General features: G+C 53.5%; 1 protein-coding gene across 2 annotated transcripts; it reads right to left on the reverse strand.

Annotated features, from left to right (window-relative positions):
- Positions 1–200: 200 nt before the first annotated feature.
- On the reverse strand, positions 201–17,052 carry LOC144935213 (cytochrome P450 26B1-like). Of its 2 annotated transcripts, none has more exons than XM_078861726.1 (7): positions 16,637–17,052; positions 10,786–11,053; positions 3,667–3,891; positions 2,886–3,164; positions 2,030–2,191; positions 1,303–1,793; positions 201–823 (listed from the first exon to the last, which is right to left on the reverse strand). In XM_078861726.1, the coding sequence occupies exons 2-7, from the start codon at positions 10,999–11,001 to the stop codon at positions 292–294; spliced, it is 1,905 nt and encodes a 634-aa protein (XP_078717852.1). In that variant the 5' UTR covers positions 11,002–11,053; positions 16,637–17,052; the 3' UTR covers positions 201–291. The 2 variants fall into 2 exon arrangements, with proteins under 2 accessions (XP_078717852.1, XP_078717853.1); XM_078861727.1 differs by having other exon boundaries at positions 313–823; positions 1,212–1,793; positions 16,637–17,050.
- Between the last annotated feature and the right edge of the window lie 6,666 nt (positions 17,053–23,718).

A 23,718-nucleotide genomic window follows, 5' to 3' on the forward strand; every position in this document is an offset into this window, starting at 1 on the left:
CTGCCCCAGCTAAGACCTGGGTACAGCAAGCCACGACTAGATCACATTTGACATCGTGAATTGATCCCAGCTCCAATCCAGCCTTGGTCAGACGGAGATCGAATTGGTCCAATTCAATCGCAAGAGGCAAGTCTGGTCGAATCCGAAGCCGATCAGGCTCGGTCTAACCAGGTCCTGAAAATATCAAATCCAATTTGACCCAGAAACTAAGCAAGCCCCAATCTGACTTGGTCCATATCAGATCGAATTTGGTCCACACCTGACTTAATCCAGAACCCGATGTGCCTTGCCTCAACTAAAAGCCAAAACCTGACTCCAAACCCCAAACCTAACAACCCCCCCAGCTCTAGACGCGGACCCACGAGACCCCACGGGCACCTCGGGCGAGCCCGGCCCTCTACAGCTGGTTGTGGTTGGCGTCCAGGCCGTAGAAGCGAACGCGGAGGCCGTCCACGGGGTGCACGATGGGCACGTTCTGCATGCGCGGCGCCTCGGCGCTCGCCAGCTCCCAGCGGCTCGAGCCGGCCACCTCCACGGCCAGCAGCTTGAGCATGAGGCGCGCGAGCTCGCGGCCCACGCAGCCCCGCACGCCGCCGCCGAACGGCACGTAGCTGAAGCGAGCGTCGGCGCGCGCCGCGTCCCCGCAGGCGCCCTTGGTGCGGCCGGCGGCGGGAATGGAGTCGCCCGGCTCTTCGGCCGAGTCGGGGTCCTCGTTGGCCCAGCGCTCTGGCTGGAAGTGCTCCGGGTCCGGGAACACGGGCGCCGTGTCGTGCGTGTCCCGGATGCTGTACAGCACGCTCCAGCCTTTGGGGATTTGGAAGCCCTGGGTGGATATGTGGCGCAAACGAGAAGAAGAAGGCAAGAGTTTTTAAATTATGAATGAGAGCCAGAGGGCAACGGAAGACGTTGCATTTTATTTGGAGAATACCGCACCAAGAATATCGCCATTCCAAAACTGGAAATTATATTTCATGTATGGTGAAAAAAGATGATTATAATAATTTCATTCATGAATCCTGTTATCTGCAGCAACATGTGACGTCTGTGATCCCTAAAGTTTCTTTTCCCATCTGATACAGTCAGTGATGTAACTGTGATGTCACGACACAGCCAATGACATCGCCATCGTGATGTCGGTAAATTACAGCTGCCGCCAGTCACAATACAGTGACGGCATGCGAGCACTGTGACCTCGACGCCTGCGGACTCACGTCCAGCTCGAAGGTGCGCAGGGCGGTGCGGTAGCCGCCCGACACGGGGGGCAGCATCCGCAGCACCTCCTTCACCACGCAGTCGAGGTACCGTAGCCGCGACAGCCGCTCCGGCCCCAGGGTCGGCTCGCACTTGCGGCAGCCGTCCTCCCGCGCGTCCCCTTCCTCCGCCTCTCCTGCCGCCACCTTCGTCCTCTCCGCGAGGTTTCCCTCCTCCTCGTTCCGGTTCTGCCACTCCCTGGCGCCGTCCGCCGCGCGTCGTCCGTCCTCTCGCTTCCCCTCCATCTCGCCCTCCGGTTCGCCTTCGGCCCGCCGGTGTCCCTCGAGCCGAACTGCGCTCGCGTCCCCGGCCTCTTCGGGAGCGAGCGGCGACGAGATCCCGGCCCCTTCGGCGGCGTCTGTGGCGGCGTCTGCGTCGCGGTGCGCGCAGCCACAACAGGGCGGCTCGGGGAGGCCGTGCGCGCGCAGCTCGGCCCGCAGCTTGGCCAGCGCCTCGGGGTGCGTGAGCAGCAGCAGCACGAGCGATGTGCACGCGCTCGCCGTGGTCGAGTACGCGGCAAAGATAAGCTCCACCGCAGCCTCCTGTCACGTGCAGGCACACGCAAAGACAAAGATCCCGCACGTAGCCTTAATGGACCGTTGGGGCAAGTGTTGTTAGCGAGCACCTGCGAAGGCCGGATGGCCAGCACCACGTCCGGCCGACTCTGTCTCCCGAGTAGGCGATGTTTACCCATTGTACTCATTGTACTCATTTGAGGATTAGTCGACCTACGGGAGTCCCAGGACCGGTTCAGGTATTCCACACTCGTGTCGCCTACCTTGAGCTCCTTGGCGCTCAGCTCCACGCCCTGCTCGCGGGCGCTCTCCAGCATGTAGTCGATGGCGTCCGCGTGCGTGCGTCCGCCGGAGTGCCTCGACGCCAGCTTCTCGCTCAGCGTGCTCTCCAGGAACTTGTGCATGGAATCTCTGGCTCGCAGTCCCTGGAAATCGTCATCGAGTTACTCCTCCGCCCTCTCCCAAGACCCGCGATTGCACGCAACAATGGCTTCCCACTCGGGTTGCAGCTACGGAATGTGGAACAATCGATTGATATACTGCATCGCGTTTTACTTTGATTAGCTGAAAATAAAAACAAAACATTGCATGCAATTTTCTTGCGAAAAGTATTCAAACGTGCAGTGATGCGTGCTCAGAATGGCACTGGCAAACAGCAGGCGCGTTTTTAAGTTGGCCTGGGCCACAGACATCGCTGTGAGGCAGTGCCGGATTATCCTCGGAGCAACAGTAGCTACATATGTAGTAGCTACTGGCCCTTCACTTTCAAAGGCCCCGCGCTAAATGCTTTCAAGCTATCATTTCCGGTTCAGTGATTCTGCACTTTGCTCTATTATTATAGTACTATACCGCCTTCAACTTATATGAACGACTGGGTGTTTAAGGTTTGCGATTTGTCTGGCTGTAAAGCAAATGAAAAAATACAACTACTCTAAAATGCAAGTAATACACTTATTTGTTTCAATATTTACGTGTTTTTATTTTATTTAGGGCCCCTTTATAACATACTGTATGCTACAGGCCCCGCACTAGCTCCGCCCGGCACTGCTGTGGGGGACGGTGGCTGCTGGCGACGACGGTGCGTGGCACGGTGCGTGGCAGAGACAGAGCGACGGGCACCTTGCGGAGTCCGCTGAAGGGCAGGTCGACGGGCAGGGAGAAGATGTTGTCCACGAACTGCGTGAAGTCGGCCGAGAAGGTGGCCATGTCGGGCGGGGACGGCTCGAGGCCGAGCAGCACGCGCACGGCCACGCGGAACATGAGCGCCTGGCACGCCGGGTAGACCCGCACCTCGGCGCCGGCGCGCGCGCGCCACTCGCGCACCGCGGCGCGCACCACGCGCGCCACCCCCGGCGCGTAGCTCTCCAGGGCGGCGCGGCTGAACACCTTGGTGAGCACCTGCCTCGCGTGGCGGGAAGAGGGAGAGCCGGGATTGGCAAGGAGCAGCGCGCGGCGGTGCGACGACGGGTGGAGAAGCGACGACGCGCGTGTGTGTGCGCGTGCGTGTGTGTGTGCGTGCGTGTATGTGCGTGTGCGCGTGTGTGTGTGTGTGTGTGCGTGTGTATGTGTGCGTGTGTGTGTGTGCGTGTGTACATGTGTGTGTGTGTGTGTGTGCGTGTGTGCGAGTGTGTGTGTGCATGTGTGCGTGTGTGTGTGCGTGTGTGCGTGTGTGCGCGCGCGCGTGTGTGTGTGTGTGTGTGCATGTGTGCGTGCGTGTGTGCGCGTGCGTGTGTGCGCGCGTGCGTGTGTGTGCATGTGCGTGTGTGTGCGTGTGTGTGCGTGCGTGTGTCAGCACGGGGTGTTGCGTGGAGGAGCGGTGGTGGTGGTGGGTGTGTGGGTGGTGGTGGTGTGTGGGTGGGTGGGTGGGTGCGCGCCTCCCCCCCCCACCGCGCCCACGCACCTTGCGACGCGTGCGGTGCGCCTCTCCCACCGAGTTGATGAGCGTGTTGCTGCCCAGCAGCATGCGCGTGCTCGCGGGCCAGCAGGCGCTCACGAGCGCGTGCTCGCCCATGAGGATGCGGCGCACGTGCTGCGCGCCCGTCACGCGCACCACGGGCCGGCCCAGCAGGTGCGTCTTGAAGACGTTGCCGTGACGCGCGCGCCGAGACGCGTGGAAACCGGGACCCTGCGCAGTCACGCACACGCACACACACAACACACAGCACGCACACAACACACACACACAACACGCACACACAACACGCACACACACACAGCACGCACAAACAACACACACAACACGCACACACACAACACACACAACACGCACACACAACACGCACCTCTGATTAGTACGATTGGCTACGTACGGTGCGAAATGAAGTTCAACACACGCGAACTAAAGCTTAATAATAATAATGAGAAGTGTTATCATGATGGTAACGAGCAGAGACCACGTTGCCGTGCGATGGAGAATACGATGGGGCTGTCATTCCCAAACTCTTCTCGCAATGCTGTACCCTGAAAATGTAATAATACAATTCAAAGATAATATATATTGTGGTGGGGGGGGGGGTACATTCCCTATGATTTAAAATAATTTTCAGGTGAAAGACTTACTTTAATTGGAGCACAAATTGGACAGTGTCGGATTATCCTAGTAGCAAAAGTAAATCCTGAAACGCTCGCCAAAGCGTGGAGATGACACGTGCTTGGAGATGACACGTGCTGGGAGATGATGACACGTCATTGGAGAGGTGACACAGAAAGGCTTCTAAATTCAACCCGCTTAACAAAAGAGAGGAAATTAAAACTCCGCTCAATCGATTCGCGGTAAAAAAAAATCTCGACAATGACATTCAATCTCCCACGAAGCAAGGCGGAGTGAAGCCTGCTGCCGTAGTCCGGTACCGAACCCGGCGTCCGCGGGTCGGGGGGGTGGGGGTCAACTTCGTCGACTCGGAACCGCCGCCTCCTCGTGCCCATCGCGGCGCTCCCACGCGGCCCTTTCGCCGCGCGCGCTCTCAAGCGCAGCGCCCCCTGACGAGCACCTCGCGCGCGTGACCGCGCGTGACCCCCCCCCCCCCACCGTACAACCCACAACTATTCCCCTTGCCCCCCCCCCCGCTTCCATTCACAACCCTTCCCACCCGGTCACACGCTCACTATTTACTACACACGCCACACATTCGCTTTTGAATCGTGGAACGTTTGGTCGGCGACCGTATCTCAAGTCTCAAGGCGCTTTGTAGAACACAGGGCGTCTGGCATTATTCTGTGTTGACGAGATGTTTATAGAAGAGGGAAGAATGGAGGTGTGGAGGCTGGACGGAGCTTGGAGAGCGCCGGGCCAGTGCACGGCGCCGAGACCAGCGGCAAGGCGGCTCCAGCCCACGGGACCAGCTCGGGAGATGAGCGACCTCCTTCGTTACCGCGTGAATGCGATTCGAAGGGCATTGCTCATCTCCCTTGTGCTTCCTGGAGACAGGTCGTGGAACATCCACGGTTCTGTGGCGGGAACGAGGCCATCTCCATGGGACCACGATACTTAATGTACCAGTCACGGAGGGGGATGGTGATGATTGTATGATGAGAGACGATGAGCCAAGTCGGGATTTAGACTCGTAATTGCACCACTGATTGACTCAGCTTCTCGACTAAGTAAGCGCAGGTGAAGCCCGTGCCTAGATGAAGATGTCTGCATTGCGAGCGATCATTCCTAACACATTGTCCGAGAAGGATGCGTCTATTCGTGTGCGTACACGTGCCGCTCATTCGTTGTTGAAATCAGTCACGAAGAGTCTTTAAACCGCTGCTGGGCTCGGTCAGAATGTGATCACCATAGCGGCACGTAAACACAAGACCTTTGTAGACGTGGCAATCTTGGCGGGTGGTGGAGGGTTGACGACAATAGTTTAAGCATTACAACTATCGTGTGGCCTAACCCCAAAACAAACACTTTGTTACGAACACCTACTTTGTAAGTATAGCTGCACCGACTTTATTATGAGTAATCCGATTTTTTTTAAACATTTTTTTTCTTAAAACTTTAATTGTAATCGGCCCTCACTTGATTAAATACAAGATGTTTGTTAAATAAAGTCGGCAGGGCCCACTCTAATCGAGCTCGGATTTTCTAACTTCTCACCAAACATGCAGTCGTGATCAGATATAGAAACAGTAATATCAAAGATTTGTATTGTTTATCCAGAAAAAAGGTGCTCACTTTAATTGTTATTTTTCAGTCAAGTTATGCGTGTGCCAACGCGCCTGCTCAATATCAATGTAACCACATTGCGTACAGATGGATAAGAAACCTGCTACCTGCTGGCTGTGTTTCCTCCTACAGACAACATTTTAAGTTGCACTACAAATTGCTGTCTCGCGCACATACTCGCCCCCCCCCCCAACTCTCCGTGATCCACCAACCCCCAGCTCCACGTCGCCTGCGAGGTCTTACCTTCACTCTCGCATCCATTACCCTCTTAGACATGCCAAGCTCGCTCGCTGCTGCTGCTGATGTTGCGTGTAGAAGTTCCGTACTGTCTCGCGTGATGGGCCACGCCATTTATTTAACGATAACCCTCCACTGCCCGACCGAGCCAATCAAATCAAGTTGTCGCTTGGTATAATGTGCCCATTGATTTGCCGGAGGAATGTTGAGAACCAAGAGGAACTGTTGACAATCATGTCCACGGCGTGTGTCGCTCGCAGTTCAACGCGTCCACCTCTGTGCAAAATCTACCGGTTAACATTTCACCGATGCTTTTAATTGACAATTCATGTATGGCAGAGGTATCAAATGCCCATGAAATTGTGAAGGTAATAACAAGCGCACTAGCCCTGTACATATACAGACGGTATATTTATTTTGCTTATTTGATAAGCATGCCCTTACTACCATAATGCATATCACCTCGCAGTTGTGACCTGAGCCGACGCGGTGATTGAACAGCCTCAGTGGCCATCGACCACGCCGCTGAGCTCTGCCATCACAGTTCGATTCCCTCCCCAGGTATTCTGGTATTTTTAATGTCATTGTAAATAAAGGGAGCCACCGATTGACGTCGCCGCTTGTTGGGCAAATGCATTGTGATGAGCCACAACGAGAAGTAACACTGCGTGGTCACGTGTGGTAGGAAGCCCCTGTTGGGCGTTTTGCAGAATGTTCGTGTCGCGGTATTTTGAAAAAAAGAAATAGTTACACCATCACCAGAGACTAAACGCGCACCATTCGAGGAATAAAAAATTAGCGAGTCATGTATAAAATATAAAATAGATAAGACCCATCGGCCCCACAGCTTTCTGGGAGTGAATACTTTCAGCAACATTGATTCAGTTGAATCAACTCTTCATCGGTGATGACACGTGGTGTCTCATCGGGCTCTCACCTGCACTGACACTTGTGATAAGCGTGGAAACTCTCCTTAAGATATGGGTCCGGGTTGATCGCAAACATTATGACTAATGTAATAATTATCAGACTATAAATAACACAACAGAGAAGCAGATATAGAAAGTAGTCATTGTCTGCTTATCTGTTTTGTGATTTACATTCTCCACAACAATCCTCATGATTGTGTTGCGCATTCTGTAAATATGGTCAGATTTTCGAAAACGATAAAATGTAAGGGACTGTGCCGTGAAGTGCAAGAATAAACATCAACGGCAAGGTCCCGGGCCATTACCACTGCCCTCTGGCAAGGGGAGCGGTGCGGGTAGTCAGATTTGTTAGATTATTAAAGCTGTTGTTGTTTTAAATATATCGTGAAGGTTTTTACTGAAAGCAAGTTGTAAGTCCGTTGAGAACACACGATCGCTCCTCTCTCTCAAGAACACCGAGAAAATATTCAGTACAGATATACACGTGACATTAAAATCAGTACTGTCGTAATGATTATATAATAATCTCAACTGGTAATGCGCACAGCACTTACTGCCTCTTAACGAGAGAGAACGACTCAGAGGCGCGAGGAGGAATCACCCACAAGCGGGGAGGCAGCCACGCGGTGAGGAGCCGGTCCCAACAGTTGCCCAAGCTCTGCAGTCCTCTATATGTTCAGATGTTTTCAGCCAATTAACGCGTCTTTATACGTGCGGGAAGAAACCGTAGCACCTGGAGAAACTCACGCGTGCGAGGGGGCAACCCTTTATCCCATACAGATGGAACAGATGGAGTTCAGACATTTGCTGTACTGCCGTCCCTTGGCAAGACAAGGCTATGGCACCTTGACGCCCACGGGAAAGTCGTTTCACAGGAATGGTTTACGTGATCCACCAACCCTCGCCTCCACAGTGCTGGATTCCAGGCCACGTGCATGCCCGCCACCGCCCAGCTAAGTAGACTGTTCTGTGCCTCCTCCGTCTCCTGCGATTGTGTGAATAATGTGGTGGAAGTGGTTGTGGTGACGGTGCGCTGTGTACAGACTCGTTCTGGTAACGGCAGTGGTGAAGTCGACAATCATTGCCACGGAACCGCTCGGTGGAGGTGAGTTCGTGGGAGCGGCTGAACGACGACGCTGCTGCTGCTGCTGCTGTGACGACGACGACCACGTGTCAGATTGGCCCGACGTGGACATGGAGGGAGACGTCAGGTGGAGTCTTATCGGAGGGGGCCTGAACTGTGACGTTTCTCGTACGGGGTGGGTCGAGTACAATTCATCACGTATCACACGTGTGCCACGAGCACATTAATTTGCCACAATTTAAGAAAATGTATATATTTACATCGGCCCAGTACGTGGGATGATTTGATGTTATTAGCAAGCAGTGAGCACTCCATCTTTACAAATCCTAAAGCATCTGCATGGCCTAGCGAGCACGCAACACTCGGTGGTTTCAGTTTGCAAGCGACGCCTTTAAAAGTTGTCCTCAACTGCCGAGTGAGCGTCACGAAAGTAGAATCGCGTCACGCCGTTATCAACCAGGACAGGTCGTTATTAACCAGGGCAGGTCGTCATTAACCAGGACAAGTCGTTGTGCGCCAGAAGCTGGCGTCATTCCATTCGCTTTCTAAGATTAATCTTGGCACAAGCATGATCATCTTTTTGTTCGTGAAAGGGAATGACTGGGTCTACGTTAATCGAGCGTTTGTTCAGCCAATTGCGAATGTTAAGACGAATCGAGCCTCATGATACTACTCGCTGGGGGAGGGGGGTGTGCAGTTTTTACCGGGGATGAAAGTTGAGGCTCACGATATCAACTGGCTTGCCAGACGATATAGCGGAGGCAATTGTTGTTTTCACCACTTGCAGTAGAAACAACGCCATCACGACACAAGACCACGTGCACAGAAACCAACATTAACCGACACTTAGAGAGTGGCCGTGCACCCGTTGGTACGTGTACGTCAACTAGCGACAATGATGCTCTTGTGTTCAAGTTTTGCTGGCTGGCTGGCTGGCTGGAGGGAGGGAGGGAGGCACGGACGGACGCACAGCCTCGTCCTAAGGACGCGCGGCCTGGGAGTCGGATTGATGACGACGTTTCGTGCCTACTGCCGTAATTGTCTCCTAAATATCAGTGGCAACGAAAAGCTGGTTCCAAAAGAGTTTGCCCCACTTCAACAACTACTTTCATCATATATATGTGTGTGTGTATATATATGTGTGTGTGTATATATATGTGTGTGTATATGTGTGTGTGTGTATATGGGCACTGCACGGGCTAAAGAAGAGATGGAGTTATGTGGTCCAGGAGGATGTGGAGCTGAGTGGACTTGCCGATGACCGCAAGGCCGTAGCCATGGAGTCAACATTGGAGGGGACCAAATCTTCCAGGTGGTCTGGGGTCCCCCCCCCAGAAAAATATCTAAATTTGAAAACGAATTTCCTGCCTAAAATATTAAAGAATTCACTAACACATGGGATGGACTTTTTATTTATTTTTTACAATAATGTCTAATAGTGTATTGAATTACATTGTTGTTCTTTATTTTCTTGTTTCATTGTATGTAATGGCAGAGATTAGGGATTCATAAAGTACAACCATAACCACAATCATATAAACAGAAATCTATGAATAGTTATATGAAGACAAGTTCAGATATTGTGGCCAAGGTTTAGCAAATTGTTATTTTTATTTACATAGCGTAGCAAATTATAATTTTTAAAAATATTTGTTTAGCAATATATTGAGCATATTTGATTATTGGAGGGGATGTGTCCCCCCCAATATATATTATAATTACGGCCTTTGATGACCGGTACCAGCGGTGTCAAGATCGGCCTCTGTGGAGGAGGAGGCTCGTGAAGGACGCTACTACTGGGCAGTTGGAGGCAGTCGCCCTCCAACAGCAACGGAGGGCGGAGGAGCGACGCTCACAACAACGAGCGGAATGCCGGGTGGCTAAAGCACAGCAAGTTGGCACAGTAGGGGGCACAGGTGGTGCATCAGCCAGTCATCTCAGTCAGTCGACCCGTGGCTCCTGGGTCTGCCCGTGACCTACCAGCGGGGGTTCGACACTTCACCCCACCACACTGCACCCCACCACACGCGCCCTGACTGACTGCTGCGCGCATTCGCACTGCTGGGTGTGAGGGGGATGGGACTCTGAGTTGCAAGTTCGGGGTTCGGACCGTCGCGCCACCGTGGCGGCGTGGTGCCAGGCTAGGTGCACGTTGGCGTCACTGCAGCGCGTGGTGCCAGGCTAGGTGCACGTTGGCGTCACTGCAGCGCGTGGTGCCCGGCAAGGTGCACGTTGCCGTAGCCGCAGCGCGTGGTGCCAGGCTAGGTGCACGTTGGTGTGACCGCAGCGCGTGGTGCCAGGCTAGGTGCACGTTGCCGTGACCGCAACGCGTGGTGCCAGGCTAGGTGCACGCTGAGTCCACGTGAAGTGTCGCTGCAGGCACGAGGAACAGACTGAGAGACGCGCCAGCCGTGTGCTCCCCATCGTGCTCACAACAATGGACACAGATCCCCCGTGCAGCCTGCCGCCGACTGCTGCGGCAAGTGCTGATCGCGAGCAGCAGCACCGATGAAGACCGCCACGAGGGGGTGGGTGGCGAGCACCACGAGCACACGGGGCGGGCACACACACGCACAGACACGCGCGGAGAGTCGGGGGGGGGGCTCTGTGTACCTGGACCATCCAGTGCAGAGATTCGCCGATGAGCGGCAGCCCCATGGAGCCACCCGGCAGCGGCAACTTGCAGCTGGGGTCGCGCGTGGCCGCCCACCGCATCGCCCAGAGTCGCTGCGACACGAGCAGCAGGAGCAGCGCCGAGCCCAGCCCGGCCGCCAGCGACGCGAGCAGCGAGGCGACGTCCAGCAGAGCTCCCTCCAGCATCGTCGCCATCGTCGCCCTCCTCCTCCTCCTCCTCCCGCGAGCGACGGTCGCGCCGAGCGTCCTGGAGGAGCGGGGACACGCGTCTCCCCTCTCAGTCTGTCTCTGTGTTGCCCTCCCCACCTCGAGGAGTCACACTCCGAACCCGCCAGCACCGCCAACAGCACATCACCACCTCCTGTAAGCTGCTGCTCGTCAGCGCGTGTTATATGCAAACGCGGCAATGGTGCGGCCCTGCAAGTTGCTTGCTCAAGCCACTGCTGGTGGAAGGGTGGAGCGAACTCTGGAGCAAATTTGGTCGACTCTTCCCATATATGTTGTAGAGGGTAAGTCTGTTTGTGTGTGCATGTGTGGGCTTGTGGAGTTATAGTCGGCGCACTGCACTGCAACACCTGAGGCATGAGTCAGATTTTCTGACCACGCACACCATCGGGGCGAATGGAACGAATTCAGCAACGTGGCAACACTGATTCATAATCTGGCTGGGACCTCCCCAGAGGTTGATTCAACCTAAATTGAGTTACTGGTGGGGTTGTGGTCAACAGCAACAGCGGGGATACAAAGACGCGCGGCCTTGTGGATTACTGACTTCACCTGATGGCCTCACTCGCTCGCAGCGCATGCCCCAGCAGTCTGCAAGGATACGCGGCAGGCTATTTGGAGAGGGTGTTATTCATGAAGGGATATGTCGGTTACCTGGTAGTGCGCTGGTATGGCTTCATCATCAATGAACCCTCTCGCTAACCAAATAAGAGCCCACAGAGATTATTTGCCTCTTTTGCACGTAACATTTTGAAATCCAAGTTTTTTCAGTTATTACGTTTTATTCAGACATTATTTTACTTTTCATTCAGGACGCGTGACACGAGGCGCACTTTGAACCCGTCTCGTATCGAATGCCGCGCGGTACTTAAAGTCCATTGTCGTAGCGCTTTTGTAAACAATAACCTAGCGCAGGTACATGCGGGAGAATGCTCGGGGTGTACTGGCAGCACCGCGGTCAGCAACCTTGAAGTTCAGAATGGAAGTGGCAACAATAGAGAACAAGAAGTCGGTGAGGGAGCGCGTGACAGGGTTGGCCACCTTCACAGGGGTCGATTATCGGGCCAAAAATCTGGTGGAAGCAGCCACATGTGGTATGCGATGGGAGCGCATCGTGGGCTGTCCCTGCTAAGCGATGGTGCTGCTTGTACGATGGGAAATACGCTTTAGTGGGGGGATGAACGCGGGCAAGCTGCCACTCATAACATCACTCCATGAGTGTGTGCTCATTCACGGATCCTAATTAGCCATGCCATATGAGCAGCTATGGCAAATCAAGCAAGGCGATGGAATAATAATGAATCACGGTCCTGCAATAATCATTACATCGTATGCTTAAATATGGTCAGGGCTGTGTGGGACGGCGCCGTAGCGGAGAAGTCGTCATCCAGAAGTAGATAGACAATGGACAAGAGATGATGAATATCTCTCCCTGAACATGAGACTCGTGGTCTCAATGTCTTGTAGATGTGTGTGTGCGTGAGTCATCACGAGAAGGTGTCAAAGCCGCGCCGAGACCAGCGGCTCCACAGCCTTTGATCCGACAAACAAACAAACAAACAAAAACAGCCCTCGACACGTTCGCGATTAACACTGCGTTAAATAAATAATGAGCGACGTTTCGGCCAATGCTCCTTCTTCGTAGCATTTCAATGTAGAGGTTAAACAGGCAGAGTGGATACTACGGGTTGAGGACTCTGCATTTGCCAAGCAAGGGGTCTGATGAGAATGAAATGACCACATAACCCGGGCAGCGATCTCCGCGTGCATGGGGATCGCTGCCCGGGTCGAGGTTTAGACGTCGCCGGATGTGAGAAAGTTCACGCAGAGGCAGACATCGATGACTTGTGGGAGTGCGCGCGTGTGCGTGTGTGTGATAACATCGCACCTGTGTGTGCGTGTCTGTGTGATAACATCGCACCTGTGTGTGCGTGTCTGTGTGATAACATCGCACCTGTGTGTAAGTGTGTGTGGCCATCGCGCAACGAGGTGTCTCATGCGCTAAGATTCCGGCCACCCGGTCTCGTTGCTGCTCGTGATTGCATTCCGGTATCTCGATCATACGCGGGGCTGGAATTGGTCTCCCTCGGGTGCACTCGGCGTGCGTGAGGTCCCAGTGCAGTGTTGTGGTCACAACACAGGAATTGAGAGACAGAGGCGGCCAGGCGTGTGTGTGTGCGTGTGTGTGTGTGTGCGTGTGTGTGTGTGCGTGTGTGTGTGTGTGCGTGTGTGGTTTACATCCCCACACCTACTCGCGTGACGTCATATTTGGCATTTTTGGGAACGTTCGATAACAGCACTAAACCCACCACATGCTGTGACGGTTGTTTTTTTTTCGATCTATTTGGTTTTGATCGACTGTATATGCAGCGGTATACGTGGCCTCAAGGTGCACGTAGCCTGGCACAACGGCCGTAGCGTGCGTCACCGCCACGTGGTGACCGAACGGCGGTTGTGATATCGGCGCCAGTTGATGTCCAGGTTGTCCTGGATGGTCGCATATAAAAGCACGTCACGGAGTTGACGATATTTTGTTAAAAAAAACAAACACGTAACGATTACAGTCGAAGTGGAGGTGTTCTTTGTGGCGCGTGCAGGAAAGTCTGATGTCTTCAGACAACAGCGACAGCTTTCAACGATCATCGTCGCGAGATGCACGCGTGGAAGGACGAGGCGTCGCTGACACGCTGGCTGAGTGAGTGGAGACAGCGCGTCGCATATCAAAGTGCGTGGAGTTCCCACCAAGGATTACATCTGACTCGGCGTCTCTTCCTCAGTTTGTCATCGCGAACCCTGGCACCGCAGCCCTCCCAGCTCACAGCGGTGCAGAGGCTGCCATGGGTATTTGTGTTCAATGCGCATCCTTGATATGATTCCGAATTCTGTCTGTGTAGTAAGACAGACATATATATACCACAATGCGCCACTTGGATGACCAACTTGTTGGTGCACAAACACAATTAACAAAACATCTCAACACACTCGTCGTGAAGAAGGGCCATTGCACGAAACGTCGTCGATTATATTTTTAAGGGAGTGACGAGCGCGGTTGTATGATCACGGATGAATGACGAAACTAAAATGCCACAATTTAGACTCGCAAACTATCCAGTTAAGTACTATCAAGTACTATCAAGTACTGCCAAGTACTGCCAAGTACTGCGCTACCAGCCCCCTGTCAACCAAATACTGCATGAAGGCTTCCCCACACTGCCATGGTGACAGTGCGAGTCGTGTGGTGACACCTCGCCATGGTGACAGTACGAGTCGTGTGGTGAGACCTCGCCATGGTGACAGTGCGAGTCGTGTGGTGACACCTCGCCATGGTGACAGTGCGAGTCGTGTGGTGACACCTCGCCATGGTGACAGTGCGAGTCGTGTGGTGACACCTCGCCATGGTGACAGTGCGAGTCGTGTGGTGACACCTCGCCATGGTGACAGTGCGAGTCGTGTGGTGACACCTCGCCATGGTGACAGTACGAGTCGTGTGGTGAGACCTCGCCATGGTGACAGTGCGAGTCGTGTGGTGACACCTCGCCATGGTGACAGTGCGAGTCGTGTGGTGACACCTCGCCATGGTGACAGTGCGAGTCGTGTGGTGACACCTCGCCATGGTGACAGTACGAGTCGTGTGGTGAGACCTCGCCATGGTGACAGTACGAGTCGTGTGGTGAGACCTCGCCATGGTGACAGTACGAGTCGTGTGGTGACACCTCGCCATGGTGACAGTGCGAGTCGTGTGGTGACACCTCGCCATGGTGACAGTGCGAGTCGTGTGGTGACACCTCGCCATGGTGACAGTACGAGTCGTGTGGTGACACCTCGCCATGGTGACAGTGCGAGTCGTGTGGTGACACCTCGCCATGGTGACAGTACGAGTCGTGTGGTGAGACCTCGCCATGGTGACAGTACGAGTCGTGTGGTGACACCTCGCCATGGTGACAGTACGAGTCGTGTGGTGACACCTCGCCATGGTGACAGTGCGAGTCGTGTGGTGAGACCTCGCCATGGTGACAGTGCGAGTCGTGTGGTGACACCTCGCCATGGTGACAGTACGAGTCGTGTGGTGACACCTCGCCATGCTGGAACCGGGCCAGGTGTCACTCACCGCGAAGTTCGCCAGCCATGGCCGCGACTCGAACTCGGCTCGGGACTATGAGCGCAGTGCGCTAACCACTCGTGCTGTTGGTGAGCGCCTATTGAGACCTCCACGACACTGACGTTGCATGGGAGCCGCTTTCACGCGGGCCCAGCCGTCTTTGTCTCACTGCTGATGCGCAGGGACGATTTGTTTGCAAACCACTCTCCCCCCCCCATCCCGCTGGTGTTGTTGTACCAGGAATCGAACACGACTCAGCTACGGCTGAGTTGGTGGACCGGCTGCGACAAACGCGCGCTCCCACACATCATTACACATATTGGCACACACAACAGAAGCAGGCGCGTGCTTCAATATCACGTCTTGTCATTATACTACTCAGACGTCGACGACGGGCACGCGCGTCGTGTTAACCCACTGCGGCACGACATTTGTGGCGCATCGAAACAATTCTCGCAACTCCTTCACAATTCGCACGCAGCAGCAAGGGGCAATGGTGATCGAGGGTGCCTCCTCCTCCTCGCTACTGACACTGAGAGCCTCTGCAATCAATCGCCTTCCTTTCGCATTCACACGATTAAGTACGCTCAACAACAACAACAAGAAGGCAATAGCAGTTGAACTTCGCTAAATTCATCAGGATTGTTTTGATATGTACAAATATGAGTAGGGACCGCGTTGGTAAGGGCTGCTCAAAGGGCACGTTCAGAAGTTCAAGCGACAGAGCCCCAAGCCCGGCCAGCCGCAAGTGGCTGAGTTCACACCACGGTCAAGTGGAACTCGATCAATCACCATCGCTCCTGCTGCTCCTGCTGCTGCTGGGGGGTGTAGGTGGTTGCAATGAGCACCACCTGGTCAGACGGCACCGCGCACACGGGCGGGAAGTCAACATCGTCACCCCCCCCCCCCCAATACAGACTCGTCCTTCTTATGGAAATGTGGAATTGGCACAGAGTCGTGCGTAGAGACGCCCTGGCTTTGATATTAGCAGCGATTAGGGCATTCGCTTTTAAAAGTAGAGTACACCTCTGATGATGCAATGCTCGCTTCTTACAAGCCGTGGTTCGGGAACGGAGATACAAGGATAATAAACTTGACCTGAGACTTTTGCTGACGCGAGTAATCGGCTGGAGGTGCTGGGGTTACCTCCCCTGTGAGCGCCGGCGAGCAAATCGTGTTGATTCAAGCTGTCTGCGCGTAACGCGCTGGCAGCGAGTGAATCACGAAGGAAAGGGAACTAATTTGCGGGGTCGGATACAGCGCCCCTGCCGTGACCCCTCAACTCAAAAGCCCCGGGCGGATCTCTGAAGCTGTCACACACCAGCTGGGCTGTCACGCACCAGCTGGGCTGTCACACACCAGCTGGGCTGTCACACACCAGCTGGGCTGTCACACACCAGCTGGGCTGTCACGCACCAGCCCCGATCGCCACCCAGTCCAACGAGGAGCGCGCGCCGCTCGGTGTGGCGCAGGTGACGGACCGCGCGCGCGGCTCGGCTCACTCACCCGAGAGCTTCAGCAGGTGGTGGTGCCGAGCGGTGGCGAGGAGGCGGCGCAGGTGATGCGGCACCGGTGCGATGAAAAGGCGCGGTGCTCGGTGGGCAGGCGGGGGCGAGGCGGGCGATGTGCAGCCCTCGGTGTGGCGTGGTCCAGGGGACACGGGGTGGTGGGCAGTTGCACCGGGCGCGGTGATGCGAGCGGCTGTCGTCGTCTTGCCGCTCGGTGGTGGAGCAAGTGCAAGTTGTGGAAGTGTTGCCGCTGTGCGTGGCGGGGAAGGGCCCGGAGAGGCTGTCCGCTGGCCGTGCTGTGAGCCGCTATTTATACGAAGAGCTCGGCGGGAGGCAACTCCAAGTGACGCGGGGGCGAGGCGCGGGCAGCCCAGCCCGGGACGCGATCTCCGCTGCGCTCCCAGCGCCGCTCCCCCCCCCTCCCGCCCCCTCTTCGTTCCATGCTCACCTCTCTCCCCGCTTCGCTCTCTCTCTCTCTCTGCTCCGCTCCCACTCCTCATTCTCCCCTCTCCCGGATCCCTCTCTCTCTCTATGCCCCGCTCCCTTCTGCGAGTGTAGCGTGAGCAGGAGTCACGCAGGGGCTGAATCTTTATACCTCTTCGTGATGGTGCGACTCTAGCCAAGATCGGCGCCCATGCCACAGCATTTGTGCTGTGCCGCGTTGGAGACAAATCCATTTGCAGCCCTGAATTAATTGCGGAAATTCCACATTCCCATGGCAAGAGCAATTTGTGTACAGAGAAACCGTAGTTAGTTTTCCGCAAAGTGAGGATCGATTGACCTTCGAGGGCTCGTGGGCTCAATTACCCCTTGCCCGGGATTTGAACTCGCAAGTTTATGGTCGTGGGTTGGCTCGCTGTAACCGCAGCCCATAATAGCACGACACGAAGCCTCATTCGAGGCGGACATGGGGCAACAACTACATTGGACGAAACCCTCGATGAGATAGTGCAACAACAGAGACGCGATTACACACAGCTACTCCTGCCAAAGATATTGCCCTAATGGACTTCGCTGGGCTACCTTCACAAATAAGATGCTTCATTGAATTACGATGCAGCGGTACACGAGTGTACATGGATGATGATGACGACGATATTCTTTGTTGCGCCGTGGTGCTGCGGTGGCGTCGTGGTCACCACGCGTGGGATTCTAACCCAGAGATCCACCGGTTGGTTTCTATCTCCGGGCGCGGCAGTGGCAGACAACGCCGCCTCTGTCCACCCAGGCAGTGTCCATGGGTGACAGCCACAGCGAGTCGGCCGGCACGTCTGGCGGGGTGGGGTAAAGTGTGGGTACTCTCACCTCCTGCAGGACGTTTGGCAAGCGTGGAAGAGTAGGCCAAAATTGCTCCTTGGAGGGGCTCTTTAGAGCTCCCTCTAGTGTGTGTATGTAGTGTGTGTATGTAGTGTGTGTGTGTAGTGTGTGTAGTGTGTGTGGTGTGTGTGTAGTGTGTGTGTGTAGTGTGTATATGTAGTGTGTGTGTGTAGTGTGTGTAGTGTGTGTGGTGTGTGTGTAGTGTGTGTATGTAGTGTGTGTGTAATGTGTGTGTGTAATGTGTGTGTGTAGTGTGTATATGTAGTGTGTGTGTGTGTAGTGTGTATATGTAGTGTGTGTGTATGTAGTGTGTGTGTGTAGTGTGTGTAGTGTGTGTGGTGTGTGTGTAGTGTGTGTGTGTAGTGTGTATATGTAGTGTGTGTGTGTAGTGTGTGTAGTGTGTGTGGTGTGTGTGTAGTGTGTGTATGTAGTGTGTGTGTAGTGTGTGTATGTAGTGTATGTGTAGTGTGTGTGTAGTGTGTGTAGTGTGTGTGTGTAGTGTGTGTATGTAGTGTGTGTGTGTAGTGTGTGTATGTAGTGTGTGTGTAGTGTGTGTATGTAGTGTATGTGTAGTGTGTGTGTAGTGTGTGTAGTGTGTGTATGTAGTGTGTGTGTGTAGTGTGTGTGTGTAGTGTGTGTGTAGTGTGTGTATGTAGTGTATGTGTAGTGTGTGTGTAGTGTGTGTAGTGTGTGTGTGTAGTGTGTGTATGTAGTGTGTGTGTGTAGTGTGTGTATGTAGTGTATGTGTAGTGTGTGTGTAGTGTGTGTAGTGTGTGTGTGTAGTGTGTGTATGTAGTGTGTGTGTGTGTAGTGTGTGTGTGGAGTGTGTGTATTTAGTGTGTGTGTAGTGTGTGTGTATGTAGTGTGTGTGTATGTAGTGTGTGTGTAGTGTGTGTGTGTAGTGTGTGTGTGTAGTATGTGTATGTAGCGTGTGTATGTAGTGTGTGTATGTAGTGTGTATAGTGTGTATATGTAGTGTGCGTATGTAGTGTGTGTATGTAGTGTATGTATGTAGTGTGTGTAGTGTGTGTATGTAGTATGTGTATGTAGTGTGTGTATGTAGTGTTCGTGTGTAGTGTATTATGTAGTGTATGTATGTAGTGTATGTGTGTATGCTGAACTTCTTTGGTACTCTATGTAGCCAACCACGCTGATCGCGGCCCTTCTGCCAGCAGAGGCTTGAGTGGTAAGTGCAGGGCTCCACCTTTGCTTGTTTATTTACCTCGTTCTGGAGAGCCTAAAGCACAGTCTCAAGACGTCCCTGTATACCACGTGTGACCGATTCATTTCAAAGGAAGGGGTGTCTATAGAAAGGTACCGAAATTCCCGGAGGAACCCACGGATAGGAGGTGACACTCAAAGCTCCACACAGACAGATTCAATAATTCTTTGCTCTACTGCCATCTTCTGACAAATTTCACATCTCAACTTGTGACCTAAACAGCAACCTCTGGTTGCTGCGCCCGTCTCTCTGTCCAGCTGTGCGAGGGATCCTGGGCGTCAATCTCAGAGTCGAGCCAGAGCGACCTTCTTGCTCTAACGAGCGCGGGGCTGGGCTCACCTCTTTATTTTTTTGGGGGCGACTGAGATTCCACATTCATATGGCAGCGCCTCTTTCTCCCTAATGGATACTCGCTCGTGGTGCCAAACCGTGGCAAGACTAAACGACGCACAAGGCGAATACGGCTCGTGAATGTGCGCGGCGTGTATCTGTAAATGCTCCGTGTCGTGTGTGTGTGTGGGGGGGGTGGAGTGACAGCCCAGGGAAAGTGCGTTCGCCGATTGTGCGGTTCGAGCCCAGCGTCCGCCCCGATTATTATTATTGCGGGTTTGATAACAATCATAATAACAATGAAAACGCCGTCTACATTTTGACGTTAAAGACCCCCCTGGGCGTCATTCTCGAGAGGAGGAGGCCGCTGTGTGCCGTGCGTCGCGTGCCACATTAACCGCGAATTACTCAATTGGGATTCTACACATCAGCCGTCGCTCAACACTGGCAGACGAATGCCCCAGGTCACGCTTGCTAATCACACTAGACTTGTCTTTAGACTTCTCACCTGGTTAAGCAAAAATGCACTTACAAACATAAACGCAAATGAATAGCGGTACATTTTGAAGAATGGAATGTTTTGTTTAGCGCATTGTCAATCCACTGCAGGTCGATACGCTTACCCATGCCGCTTTGGCCGTGAAGGTTGTTTGACCATACTTCACCACTCTGGTCAGTTCGGGTTGTGAAGGAGTGCCCAGAACTCATTGAGATATAACTTGCCAGTGATGTTAGCCACAGCTGGGGATCGAACTCTGGCTTCTGGGTCTCCTAGCACAGTGCTGGAGCCCCATCGCGACTGCTCCATCCCATCCTTCAAAGCGTCATTTCGTTTTGGTTACCAATTTCGCTACCATGAATAACATCGTTGCACCTATTCTGCGATTGATGTTTTTTTTTAAACAAACAAGGGGCGAATATGTAGCCTCAAGTTATCTCTGTCTGTGGATGCGAATGGATCGTATTCACGAAACGGGTTGACTCTCAACGCATCCATCGTACGTTGCCGCGCATGTCGATATGCCACTTACTTGTATCGGATATCCTCAGCCGGTTGTCACCGGGGCTAACGTGCCTCTAAAGCTGCACGTGGCAGTACAATCCGCTGGATATCGCTCGCCAACGATGTAAAAAAAAACGTGTGCCCGGGATGCCCGGGATTCCTGTGAAGGTCGTCGGGTTCGTTCATGGAGCAACGCGCTGCAGACTGCCCCCACCGCTCTCCCGAAATATATATTATACATACATACACACATATATATATACACACACGTGGTATGGCAATTGTATCGTGATAGTCACGAGGACAAAAACTTGTTCTGGAATTCAGGCTTCACCTCAAGGCAACAGCCCTGGGAGCTGGCACCGCAGAAGTACTTCTGAAGTCAATTTCATAAATCTTGCGATGCACTCCAAGGCACTCTTTGTACTTTATTAGAGGCTTGTGCGTTCATTTTTGTTCTTCTTTTATCCCCCAATTCTAGAAAAAGTTGAATAAAAAGTGAAAACAATTACATTTGTTTTGCAGTTTAACACGTAAGTAGACTTTCGCGAGTTTTTTTTGTGGGTTTGATCACGGAAAATATAAATGTGTCGTTAAACCCACCACCACCCGACACAGCCAATTAGAAATGTTTGTCACCTAAGGTTTGTCGGCATGTTTTGTTGACGTGACAGACTCATTGCCTGTGTCGGGTGGTGGCGGGTGGCGATCGAACCCAAACAAAACCTCTATCATGGATTTGTTTTGCAGTGATGAGTGACTGGGCTGAGACTATCACCTGTCACAATCCTTGGCGGCAGCCCTCTGGGCTCTAATTCATCATCTTTGTGGTGCTTGATTGATTGTCCATGACCTCGCCATAGAGAATTGTGAGAGAAAGCTCAATGTTAGTGCTGCTTACTATTCGAAGAATGTTATTTCTGGAAATGAAATGCATTTCAGATTTAAAGGTCACATGTATTGATTCGTTTGCAGATGCACCGCCTTCAAATGTATATTTGGGGCATGTGAAATTGATGTATGGTCCACTGCGTTCACAACCACGGTCGCACACAGGAGAGAGTCGTTGATGCTCCACCTGTGCAGAAGGTTGTCCGCATCTTCCCTGGTGTGTGCGGATCTGGTTACGCGTTGCCCATTTCTTCCATGGAAGATGAAAGCCGGGCAGTGTGGTGGTGGGCTCGCTGACGAGCTGTATGTTGTGGAAGCCGGGCAGTGTGGTCGTGGTGGGCTCGCTGATGACCTGTATGTTGTGGAAGCCGGGCAGTGTGGTCGTGGTGGGCTCGCTGATCAGCTGTGCATCGTGGAAGCCGGGTTTCGTGGTGGTGGTGGTGGTGGGCTCGCTGATGAGCTGTGTGTCGTGGAAGCCGGGCAGTGTGGTGGTGGTGGGCTCGCTGATGAGTTGCGTGTCGTGGAAGCCGGGCAGTGTGGTGGTGGGCTCGCTGATGAGCTGTGTGTTGTGGAAGCCGGGCAGTGTGGTGGTGGGCTCGCTGATGAGATGTGTGTCGTGGAAGCCGGTCAATGTGGTGGTGGGCTCGCTGATGAGCTGTGTACCGTGGAAGCTGCCGGGTTTCGTGGTGGTGGGCTCGGTGATGAGCTGCGTGTTGTGGAAGCCGGGCAGTGTGGTGGTGGCCTCGCTGATCAGCTGTTTTGGGCATGTTGCTTGAATCTCACGAATTCGCGGTCCACGCCGTTTCGATGTTGAAGTTCCCGTTGCAGATCGCAGTGCCTCCTCACGGCCCCATCTTTGTTCTAACGTGGAACGCTACAACGAAGGTCAACCAAACCCTCACCTGAGGTCAATCATCGACCTCCTGGTCAGGAGAACAACCGTTCAACCGTTGAAGCCACAGAGCATAATAACACAAACGCATCTCAACCCTCTCTACAAAATATGTGGCCCATGTTTAGCGGGGCGATTATTTAAAGTCCCGATGCTAGCACGCAGGCGTCGGGAAACGCGAATAACGCCCGCGTTATAGGAGGCTCCTACTCGCGTTAAAGCGGAACACGCATGCGTGTGTCTCTCTGCGTTGCTTCGTGTCCGTGTGTATGTGTGCTGAACTAGTAACGAATTGGCACGTTCTGTTTACGTGACAAACCTTACTAATTTGCTGTGTCGGGTGGTGGCGGGTTTAACGACACATTTCTATTCATGGGATCTAACAACAAGAACACGAGCCATCATTACGGATGCGATTTGTTTGTCCGACTGTCGCCACAACTGCGCATGCGCCACCAATGGAGAGGGGTGGGGGCGTGGGGGGGGGGATAGGCCACTGAACGGCACGGCGTGGTTGGTTTTGTACGGGGAGGGGTGGAGTTGATCCGCGGTCGATCCGTGTCATCACTGAAATGTCGTCCTCTCCTTGAGCTAGTGCTTATCCGCCGACGTCACGCGGGAGCTCTACGATGTTGCGAGTAACCCACAGACGTTACACGGAGTCCAAGTGCCGTGCCAGGGACCTTGCGGGCGGCGTCAACTTTGCCCGTGCCAGAGCGAGGCGGGCCCTGCAGACGCACGCTGCATCGCAGGCGGTGGATGAGGCGTCAGTCATCGCGTGAAGAGGGCAAAGGCAAGTTGTGAGAGACCGGTGCAGTGGTGAGTGTCGCGCTCCTTAGCGGAGGTGTGAGTTAGAGAGAGAGAGACAACATCACGTGACCTTCTCAGCTCTGTGTAGTTCCACTGCTGGATGAAGGCATACCCCTATTGCGTGTCAGCCACGGGGTTGTTTGACCTCATTTCAGCACCATGGTCAGTAAGGGAGAGGGGGCGGATAGCCCGTGTCAGATATCGCCACTGTCGTTAGCTGTGGGTTGAGTATCGAACTCAGATCGCCAGGGTCGTAGCGCAGTCAGTGTGCTATGGGAGGAGTTGTTTTGATACCCGGCGATCTGAGTTGGCATCCCAGCCAGTGGTAACATCAGTGGATTTATAAGAGTCGTACTTTTTTGTTACATTAAATGAATGCCTAACTATACGGAGTTTAGTTAAGATTGTAAAATGTTAATTTCTGCTATAGCCTATTACAATGTAAGCGATTATACGAATCGGCACATGATTATTTATGTCTCTTCCTCGTGTCCTCTACAAGCTCTAGCTTGGCAGTGGATAGGATGCATGTAAGAGTAAAGCTTGGCAGTGGATAGGATGCATGTATGAGTAATAACGAATGCTACCAATTACAAACCCTGCTTACAAGCGCGA

This window comes from Lampetra fluviatilis, chromosome 12, assembly GCF_964198595.1.
Source record: "Lampetra fluviatilis chromosome 12, kcLamFluv1.1, whole genome shotgun sequence".
NCBI classification, from domain to species: Eukaryota; Metazoa; Chordata; class Hyperoartia; order Petromyzontiformes; family Petromyzontidae; genus Lampetra; species Lampetra fluviatilis.